An 11,369-nucleotide genomic window follows, 5' to 3' on the forward strand; every position below is an offset into this window, starting at 1 on the left:
ACGGCTCTTTGCTTTCACAGGTCTTTATCAAAGTATGTTCAAAGTTAGATCTGAAACATGACGCCAGTGTTTTGTTTTTTTTAGCATTTCTTTTGCATACCTACAGCAGAAAGCACAACCCTGTCAGTTTTATGCCCAAGTAACAAGATGATGATCTCAGACTCCCCCATCCATAAATAAACACCCACTTATCCATGAATAAACGCGCACAAACACACACTCGCTAAGACAACTAACTGACAATGACCGCCTAAGGTGAGTGTCATCAAGACAGAGGAATGTGTGATTCTGTCTTGTGAAAGTCGGGAGTGTATGTGTGTGTATTTGTGCGCATGTGTGTGGAGGAAGGGCAGGGAGGGGCTGAGCGTTGCCAAACAACAAAAAGACAAAGTGAGAGAAAGATGGTGTTTGCCAAAGACGAATGAGTGAGAAAATCCGAGGTGATAGAGAAATGTAGAGTGAGACAGAGGAGGCACGAAGGCGGCCGACGGTGACTTAGGGTGGTTAATGATTTTGCCAGAAGGTCACAGACAGCGTTCACATGGCTGGGCGGAGTATTCGTATTGACGCATCACTGTGTCAAGCACTGACGAATCAGCCATGCATTTGTAAAATGAAACAAAAAAAATCTTTTGCATTGATTGCAGCCGGGTGATTTGGATGAGGCAGGAGAAAAGGGAAGGATTGACACGCACAGTTAAATTAAGCACGGATGCACGACAGCACAACGATTAATGATGCGCACAGAAAGTACGTGCTGCATAGGATAAAGTCTCTTATATTACAGGCTGGTGTAAAAAAAAAAAAAAAAAAAAAATACTGAGAGCAACCACTACTGCTGAACTCTGACCTGGAAGCTGCACAACTTGGTGCTGGAATCGTATTTCTCCTTGTTTCTAGGCTATATTTGTGGTCTTTTGGGGGGATTTCAGGCTGTAGGGATTTTATCAAAACTCTATTGCTCCTCAGTTATTGCTAGTGATTAAAATTGCCTTGGATGAGCCATTATTTACAATATCAAGAATGCACACAAATTATATGAGCCACAAGGTCAAGGCTTCAATCCAGTCCACTGCATCACACCATTACAAAATGGTTTCACAGAATCAATTAATGTTATCTACAAACTAATACGTACCAGCAGTTTTAGAAACATCTGTTCAAATTCTCTACATTTATAGTTATGATAATTTTTTTGTCTTGGAGTAAGAGATTAGCTGTGATAATGATCAAATTAGTTGCTTCCTGGATTAAAAATTTGAACACAGCCTCTTGAATCTTTAAATTTGTGATTTGTGACATGCCGTCCCGAACTTTTGTTTGCTTTTAAGTTCCCTGCTTGCCTCTGGCATCTCTTGTGACTTTTTGATCTGAAATGAGAACCGAACAAGACCAGGACTTAATCTGAGCTCCAGAAGGCAGATCTTTTCACAAGAGATTCTCTCTGCTTCGCCTCCGCCAAGGACCAGGACATTGCAGGATCATCAGTATATGATATGCTATGTCATATTGACTATGTGTTCTTGCAACTGCAGTTTTGTGTAAAGCCGCCACCCTGTTTGTTCTGTGCTTTTGAAACGCGACCCATCTGGGGTCGAAGGTGACAACGAAGGAGCGCTGACTGGGACGAGGCCGAAAGGCTTTGTGGATGGTACGGTACGCGGCGCTTTGGTCCGAATTTGACCAGTGTTGTGTTTTCTCTTTTCGTTTCCTCTTTGCAGGTAAATTTCGAGAGAAGGCATCTATTCTGCACAAGATTGCTAAAAAGAAATGCCAAGTGGAGGATAGTGAAAAGGCCAATGGAGTAGCGAGTCGTTCAGGTAAATAAAACTTTAATATCCTTTAGATCTTATTGCAGTAGTATGAAATCATAGGAAATACCTTTGTTTATTTTCTGGCTCAAAATTGTCCGTACAATAAAAAAAATGTCAGTCTTTATGTCGGTCTGATATTTCCCAAAATGTCTCTTTTCTTTGGAAGACCTTTCCTTTCCAAGGAAGACCTTGGAAGACCATTTCCAAAGGATCCCATGAATCAGGATCTTAACTCAAGCGATGAACTAGTATTGTGTCTACACATAAGACAAAGAAACAATTTTACATTGTCTTTAGATACTTTGTTACTAACAACCTGTCACAAAAACACATGATTTATTCCCTTTTTCTCTAACAGAATCTACTAAAATGCCAAAGATAACACAGTTTTACAGCAATAAAATTGTATTTTTGCACCATCAAGGTGAATTGCAAAGAGCTGTTAGCTTAAACTTGATATATCTGAACATGGTGGAAAGCGTGTCCTTTAAAAGAATTTGCGAAACCTGGGCAGATGGAGGACAAACGAAGTGAAAGGCCTACAAATACCATCAGCCGCAGATCAACAGTATTTGAAAGTTATGTCTTAAAGAAATGGGAAAAATCAATTGACCTGTCTACTGTTCACTGAAGCCTTATCAGAAATGGCGTAAGTGGAAGGGTGGCTGTCAAAAAGCCATACTTAAGGAAGGGAAATGATGAGAAAAGGCTGAGATAAGCAAAACTACTCAAGAACTGGACTCAACATCTGTGGCAACTGGTCAGGATTTCAAGAGAAAGCTACGACAGGGAGTGTAACGGCTGTCTGTAAAACACGGTGGAGGCTCTGTCATGGTTTGGAGTTCCATTTCAGTCAGTGGTGTTGGGGATCTTGTCAAAATTTATGGAGTTTTGAACAAAAAAGAATATTAATCCACCATGAAATTCCATGTGGAACAATTATTCAGAATGACTTTGATCCCAAACATGCTGTCAGTGCAGTAAAGGCATGCCTTGATGGAAAAACATAGCGATGAATAGGTCTGCACTGTCCACTGATCGCTGATCAGCTTTGGCCTCTCACGACCTTCAAGGAGAAGCGGGTATCGCTAGAATAACCGAGCTCATGTGCGGTAGTTATTAGATTCCCTACTGAAACGATCATCTGTTGTTAAACAAACACGACATGATCAAGAGCAGCCAAATTGATTGCAAGTGTTGTCTTCAAGCAGTATTTAATCAATCACAGTCACTGCCAAGAATAATTTATGTGTTTTTCACTTCAAAGAGCGCTGGACCAAGGAACAAACAGGGGGCCAGAGGAAACACTTTCATGGCCACAATGGAGGCAAAGCAGGAGAATCAAAGCGAGACATAGCTGATGATCAACAAGGCAAAATTATGCTAACCGCACCACATTAACATATTACCCTCTTGATCAAAGTGCTCGACTGGTGGTCACCACAGCTAACTTCACTTTTTAGGTTGTTGCAAAAGAATATTTACTGTGACTCAGTCCAGGTATCACATTTTTAGTTGTAATATTGTCACATCTGAGCGAGCAAGGTAGGGAGGGAGGTCATGTGGTGGACCAAAGTGGTATCGAGGCACATTATCTGTCTGAGAATCTGCTAATTGTATCACAGCCATACTTGGATTAAAGCAATTTCCACAGCAATTATAGTTTAATCATCTGATTACATGGCTTTCGGCTCTTTGTATTTTAATAAGGGTAAGTTAAGTAAGTCGGGCCTCAATTGAAATGGATTTAAAGCAGCCACTAGCATTTGATAAGGTGAGATAGTGTTAGCTTCAGACATGCACATGTATGTTCACACACATGGGGGTGCCTTGATGTACTTTTTGCCATTATTTCTGTTGTTACAACATTTTTTTTTTTAATAAATATATGACATTTAGGTCTAACTTTCCAGCAGTTCCATAAATGTGTTTTTCTTCTGACTACAAAACAGAAATCTGAAAGAAGCAAATAAGGGTTGAAACAGATGTTGGTACTGAAATGCTAAGTCGGTTACTTGATTGAAATAAAGGTTAGTTATTTGGCAAAAAGACGACCTGGAATAAAAAGGTGTTATTAAAAGTTCAACAACTTTTTGGGCATAAAAAGCAGAAACGACTGCTGCCCCCTTCATGGACAGCTTCTTGTGCAGCTCTGCACTAGTACATGGAAACTTCCCTGGAGGATGCATTCACACCACTTGCACATGAGCATTTGCAACTTCACTGCTTGCATGAAGAGCAAATATCAACTGTAGTGTTACAGCGTTCTAAATTTCAATATGAGAAACTGTGGCTATGAAGACAGAGTCTGTAGCTAAGACTGAGAGACCCGATAACTCTTCCATTGAAAATGTTGCAATGTTCATGTCAAGTGGTGGCAGATCAGGTCATGAAGTTCAGGTGATACAGAAGCATACGTGCATGTTGGGAATGGTGCTTCTAGAGAGCAATCTAAACAGAGCAGGAACATTAGGTGTGTCTTTGAGGGAGTTTCAGTCAAATCTGGAAAAACAGGTTTTTGTTATTTTTACAGGTGCAGTCGTAGAACATTTTGATCACACCTCATAATTTACTTAACTAAACAACAGTTTTCTGTTTAATCAGGCCTTCTGCTGACATTTTCTGTTGTTCTTTATGCGTTTCATTTATTTTTGTTCTATTTTAACAGGGTTCTCTATGATATTATAAATGTGTTGTAGTTGTTTTACAGCACTTTGTGACTTTTATGTCTAAGAAAAAGGGCTATATAAACAACTTTACTTACTTTATTTACCACAATGTGAGGATTCCCTAATAATTAAAAAAGGAGCTGAATCATTTTACCTGGATAGAATTGCTATGCAGAAATGATTTGTCCACTTTTCTTCAGACCATAAAAACGAACACTTTGTCTTTCAGAGTTGTCAAAAACAAATTCATTATTATTATTATATTAATTCATTATTTTTCCTGCAGATAAGAACCTTCCTAACAGCTCCAGTGTGGAAGTGGAGGTGACCCCACCTATGAATGGAACAGCAGGGCAAGAGGGGGAGACGGTAAGAAATGAAAGGGCACTCACAAATCGCAGTATGTGGAAAATCTATTTATACCAGTTCGTCGCCTGTCCACCTAACTGGGTGAGAAGGCAACGAAACTGTGAGACAAACATCAAAGTAAGAGAGGCATTTATGAATATTTTATGCCTCTCATCTGTGTCTGTGTTCCACCTTGAGTGTGATTGATGCAAAGGTTGCACCAACTATGGCACAGGTCACTACTGCTGATAATTTCCCAGCATGCACTCGGGCGAGTTCCTCCATCTTCAGCCAGACCTGCCAAAGACCCACCTCCTCCCTCTGAGTTCTGTAATCACACTCCTCACTCACCTGCTGCTCCCCGCCACTGGATGCTCGAAACAAACACACTCGCACACGTACGTCAACACAAACACACACTCGGTCTTTGACGTGTGGCCAGGCTCAGCGAGTCTCATAACGGCACCTGAACCAGAATCGCTGGCATTAACGACGACGGCGGGATGCAGCAACCCGCCAAGCCAGCAGACGGTCCTGGGGCAACCGGGCAGCCAATCAAAATATGTACACTGAGAGGAGAACAGACAGAGGAGGCGAGGGTGTCGGTCATCCTGCTGGATTTTCAACTTTTAAATTGCTATCAACAAGAGTAATCCCAAAAGCCTGCTAATGTTCCAACTAATGTTCAGCCAGTTTCAGCTGGGTGAACAATAGTGGAAAAAAGGAAAAGGAAAACATAACAGGAACTGTGTGCTAATATATTTAACTCTAAGCTTGATGGAAATCACACAGCTTGTAAGTCTCCTTGGGCAGACGACTTACTACAAGGAGACATTCAACTGATGTTGCTTGTGGTCTTTAATTACTGTAATGTTTCCTCCAACTGGAGGACATGCATTAGCCAAAGTGCTTTGGTTGTAATAATCAGTGGTTTGGCTAATCATTCTTCATAAATATATATGCAATTGGGGGGGGAAAAGGGGAAAAAATGGGAACGATTTTGTTGATATTCTCACAAACGTCACATGAACAAATTAGCTCCAGTTATCCTTTATTATCCTTTACAATTAATGCATGATATGGAGAGAGTTTTTATTCTGTTAACAATTATGCAGGCTCAGACTGCTTTCTTTCAGAAGCATTTTTTCTTGCCTCAAGCTTCCAGTCCTTTATCCAGTTTATCTCATATCATAGAGATTTGTAAAAGTCTTTCATATTGAAGAAAATTGCATGTATAAGCATGACGAAATTACAGTTTTACTAACATCGTGCTGTGTGTAAAATTTAAAGACAAGGTAGATAAATATGAAACAAAAAACACTGGCACGTGAAAAGTTTAAAATCTAAGAAGTAACATGTTTTTTTTTTTTTTTCCTTTTTAAATTCTGGACTTACATTATTAAAAATACAACAGAAGTGTTGGTGCATCAGCGGTAGTTTTGTATTTGAGAGAGTGTATAGTTTAATTTAGGTTATTTAGTTATTTAGTATGAAATGTACATAAAGTTCATTATATAAATATATGTATATATCTGATATATTGTATAAAGTGTAATATGTGAAGCAGCTTTGCATACAGTGGTGTCCACAATACTATGAAGTCCTACTTGATTAAAAGCACAAATAATACTGTACAAAGCTAATACTGGAAAATGTAAATAAAACATAACGTAATAATTTACCAATCTCAGAGATCAACATTTTATTCACAATAGGACATATAAAACATATCAAATGTTTAACACATTTTACAGTTTAATGAAAAATATTATCTCATTTTGAATTTGATGGAGCAAAAAACTGGAAAAGTGAGCGTTACCACAGCGGAAGAAACATTTTTAAATTGATTAGTTTAAATACTAATACTAAATTAAAACAAAACTAATACATGAAACTATTTAGTTTAAATGGCAACGGCTCGGTAGCACGATTGGGTATAAAAAGAGCATCTTACAGAGCATCTCATGGGTTTGGATCCTCAGGAAACACTTCATTAAAAACAGGCATGATTCTGTTATAGAAATCAGTGCATGGTCTCAAGATCCTGACATTTTCCTCTCCTAAACACAGACATCATAACATCATAACCTGATATGATGCTAAAAAAATGATATTCTTGTGATTAATGTTTGGCAGGAAGCAGAACAGCAGATAGATGGAGTTTAAAAACACCTTTTTTTTCAGGTGATGATTCACAAACTTTGAAAGACCTGGATGCTTATTGGCATTCTTGATTCCTACATGCTGTTATTTTTAGATCCTGCACAGTGCACCTGCCTGTGTCAGCCAGGAAGTAGCTGGAAACAGCTCACACCTTCATATTGCCGCCAGAGGCCCCATCACACTAATTGTTCAATTCCTCCTGGATGTCTTGGCAACCAAGACTGGGGAATAAGGAGATAGTTAAGGTCAAATTAAAATTTGCAGCAGAGTTTTGCACGACTTACTGTCTAAACCCTTGAGAAGCAAGCCAAGAAAAGTAGTCATGTGCTGTAATTTTTCTCTGAGCAGCAGATTTTTCATTTTAAAATCTGCATCTGGTTCTAATTTTGATGGTGACATTAAAGCTATGTCTCACTCAATTGTCTATCTGCAACAACATGTTCTAGATTTTTCTGCTTTCAGTAGCATACATTTTGAATATTTATAAAGCTCCTGTAATCAATTATTTAAATAACATTCGGGAAAACTAAAGAAAATCATAACCACGGGATCTCATGACTCATCCTACGTCTTCTATCACAACTAAAGCGATGTGAAAAAAAAAAAAACAGTGTTCAGGAGTTCCTGGGTGGAAGTACCATTCAGTTTGAAGATTTGCTTGCTTTTTCTTTTCCTAAATAGGATGAGAATTTTATATCCAGATGGAGCCTGTGTGTGTGCGTGTGGGGGACAAAAAAAATATTCATGCCATTGCAGCTGTTAGGGCATCTATGAAGATGAATGTTTCATGTGAAGAATGAGACACTGCTGTCAGACAGGCAAATAGTGAATGGAAATGTGTGAAGTTTCAAATCACAGTGTGTGTTTGAGGCTTTCTTTGTGAATTACACATAGCATCTTAGTTTTAAACAGATGGCTGCATTTTGTCAATTCCTGGATACTCAAAGTTGAATCAAGAAAATAATGCAACACTCACAATGGAACACTCTGAACCCAAAAACCTAAACCAAAACAACAAATTTAGACGTTTCACCTCAGATCAGCTGATTTCAACATCGACCCACACCCACGGCGAAGCTGATATCCACGTAAACACCCCAATAACCTATATGGCGTGCAGTTTAGGCTGCTTTAGCCTGCCTGCAGTTGCAGTTGCAAGCTGCTTTGCAACCCGTCTTCACCCCAGCTACTCTTTTTTTAATACTGTGTGTGATTTGACGGATGTCGTATCTGTTGGCAACAATCCCTGCTCTGGCTTTCTGTGCATGCACATAAAAAGCCTAGAGAGGTGTGATCCCAGAATTCACTGCTGATGAAAATAACAATAATCTGTCGACTCTGTGGCTGAGATATTATTTTACTTGAAGACCAAATTCCTCTGTGTTTTTTTCCATTATTGTACTTGCATTATTTATTAACTGGAGATGCCCATGGAGGCGAACCTGTCAGATCAGCAGTGTTTTCCTTCTTCTGGTTAAACTAATGCAAACGCACCATTTGCATTTCCAGCCTTGCTGCAGCTGTTCTGCACTTTTTTGACCATTTCAACTATTGTAGCTTTGTTGCCTCACACCGGGTACCAGAGCAAATGCTTCCCTCCAGGAAGAAAGGAAAAAAAAAAAAAGCAAATGTCACGCCTCCCCTCGCAGCTCTGTGGTGTCTGATAAAAGTCAGTGCCTTTAAGCACAGAGTTGGCAGTGTTACCAACTGAGCCACCACAGGGCAGGAAAGGCCCCCAAGGGGCTGGCATTTAGGAACCAAGTTAGACCAGGGAGCACCAGCTCAATGGGGTACTTTAGCATAGAAAGCAACTAAAGCAAATCATAAATAGTCAAATGCTGGATTCATGGTGAGCAGTGTCATCCAGAAACAGTAGTCTGCATGCAGTCAACATGCCCATGAAAGAGCTGCAGAGCAAAACCGTGTGGAGTGGACTGTCAATATTGTGATTGAACATAAGAAGAAGCTTTTGCTGCGTTTTTGGATTCTGCAGTGAGCCAAAATAACAATCTTTGCATCTTTTAAAAGCAGTGGATTTGGTCCAGAATTGATCTTTGCAAAGCTTCGGGTGTTTTTGTTTTGCTTTTTAGAGCTTTTAAAAGACAACAATGCAGCCATCTGGATATGGAGAGGAGGAGAAATCAGAATGCTGAACATAAGTGATGCAAGCCCTTTTGTTTGGCAGCTCTGATTACCAAGGTTACCAGGCAATACTCAACAGCAGTCGCTGTCACAGCAGGATAAGCGCCATATGATTCATGATTCGTGCAGCAACCATCTTTAAAGATTTCTGCTTCACTGTGGCCTTGTTTAGCTGATCTGATTAAATTTGTTAAGGCCTGAAATGATTTCCTTGAGAAAATTACTACCCAGCGTATCACATCTGTTATCAGCATCTGTTTTACTTTGTTTTTCTGCCCAGTGTATCTTCTGCACCCCTTCACTTCATGTTTTTATACCTATTTATTCTCAAAAGGGCAGGGGATGAATTTTAGATCACTCACATGTTCTAGTCTGGCCTGCGTGCATGGACTTGTTCTCTGCAAGTCCCCTTGGCTCCTTATCATCTTCTATAATTAGTTGCTAAGGGACCTTGGGATCTTTCTGAATAGAAAAAGCTTAGTTGTTGTACTATTTAACTATTACCTGGATGTTTAAGTGACAGCCTGTAAGAAGGTAGATAAAATGATGATTTAGTCATCTTTCCTGGAATCTGATTTCATGCGAATCGCAGGGTGCCGTCAACTTTTGTCTCACTTGGCATTCCAGCAGCACGTCCAGTCACACCCTAAGGATCTGCTGATGCAGCCAACATCACCAGTCAGCAGTGATGAGCCCCCGATGACTGCTGACACTCAGCCCTTCAGGTTCAGTGGAGTCTCAGAAATCACAGCCACCTCTCTCTTAAAGTAGACCTGTTATGTGTTTGTTTTTTTAAATTTATGTCATACTCTTGCAATGGCCAAAGTTTCAAATAATGAGGCCAAGTGCCCACTCTTCAGACTGTTTTCTACTTTATATTTTGAATCAAATCTCTGAGTGTTGCTCTGTATCAAACGAAGCCGGTTTATGAGGGGCAGCCAATCAGAAGAAAAAGAAAGTGGGCTTTCCGGGAGATCACACTGCTCGTTTCAGACAGAGGATGATCCGATGTGGTTGCAACATGGTCCAGTATAAGACATATTATTTTCAGCTACGAGTCATGCAAAACTACCCTGGTAAATTCCCAAAATGAAAAGAGAGACATGGAAATGAGCAGAATGGCTCCCCTTTAAAGTCATGGTAGCACACATCCAGTTCCTGCGATTAATCTCTGCTGACTTCTGAATTCCTTCATAACAGCGGTGTTGTCAAACTGATCCCTGCCTCTGTGGGTAGTGAGTATATGAAGCTAAAAGGGACACTTCCAATGTTTTTATTTTTCAGTTATTCCCTCTTGTTCACCTGATATTGTTTTCAAAATGATACATTTTGACCAGTATCTCCTTCCCTTTTTTCTGCTCTCAGGCTGAGGATGAAGAAGAAGAGGACCAGCCTCTGAGCCTGTCCTGGCCTGAATCTTGCCGCAAGCGCTTCACCTACCTCCTGATCATGCCTATTGTCCTTCCCCTGTGGCTAACGCTGCCTGACGTCAGGAAAACGGTATGCGACTAAATTCTCCTGAACAAGAATGCCGTGTGCGTGTGTCTGTGTGTACGTGTGCTGCTCAATCCTTCTTTTTTTATTTTCCAGTCATCAAAGAAGTTCTTCCCCATTACATTCCTGGGTGCCATCTGCTGGATTGCAGGATTCTCCTACCTAATGGTGTGGTGGGCCCATCAGGTACACAAGACTCTGTAAAAAGAACTGATGTTATGTGATCATAACAGCAGCCCAAAAGCCTAATGATATAAGAATAATCCTTACAAAATATATTTTCCTTCATTTCTCGTTCTTGACATTTATAATAACCCTCCATTCCCATCCACTCACGCATAATTACAGCTGTCTTGTTTAAAACAAAGATTGTCAGAGATACTTTTATCACCTCCTTCAGCTTCTAAGCACAAGGAAATTAAAAATAGCCAGAACAAAGATTAGTTTTTATTTACCCTAAAGCTTAGCTTTCTTTTTTTTTTTTTCTTCTTTTTTGCAGGTTGGAGAGACCATTGGGATTACAGAGGAGATTATGGGACTGACTATATTAGCAGCTGGAACCTCTATCCCTGACCTCATCACCAGTGTTATTGTGGCACGCAAGGGGCTGGGTGATATGGCTGTATCCAGCTCTGTAGGCTCCAACATCTTTGACATTACTGTTGGGTATGTTATCCAAGCATGATCTGGGTAGGGATCCGTATGTGATGTTTAGGAGAAGCACAGAGAAAGCAGTACT

The 11,369-nt window shown here is 40.0% G+C and overlaps 1 protein-coding gene across 4 annotated transcripts in view; it reads left to right on the forward strand.

Annotated features, from left to right (window-relative positions):
- The window catches only part of LOC308390792 (sodium/potassium/calcium exchanger 2-like), a 49,160-nt gene that overhangs the window by 33,177 nt on the left and 4,614 nt on the right, over window positions 1-11,369 (forward strand). For 2 of the 4 annotated variants that reach the window (XM_080873075.1, XM_080873076.1), the window contains 6 exons: window positions 1,722-1,820; window positions 3,082-3,186; window positions 4,770-4,852; window positions 10,502-10,636; window positions 10,727-10,816; window positions 11,130-11,296. In XM_080873075.1, the coding sequence (XP_080729201.1) occupies window positions 1,722-1,820; window positions 3,082-3,186; window positions 4,770-4,852; window positions 10,502-10,636; window positions 10,727-10,816; window positions 11,130-11,296 (679 nt within the window). The remainder of the gene's footprint in view (window positions 1-1,721; window positions 1,821-3,081; window positions 3,187-4,769; window positions 4,853-10,501; window positions 10,637-10,726; window positions 10,817-11,129; window positions 11,297-11,369) is intronic. The other 2 variants (XM_080873077.1, XM_080873078.1) reach the window with 1 other exon arrangement.

Source organism: Rhamphochromis sp. 'chilingali' (assembly GCF_963969265.1).
Source record: "Rhamphochromis sp. 'chilingali' genome assembly, chromosome: 1".
Taxonomy (NCBI): domain Eukaryota; kingdom Metazoa; phylum Chordata; class Actinopteri; order Cichliformes; family Cichlidae; genus Rhamphochromis; species Rhamphochromis sp. 'chilingali'.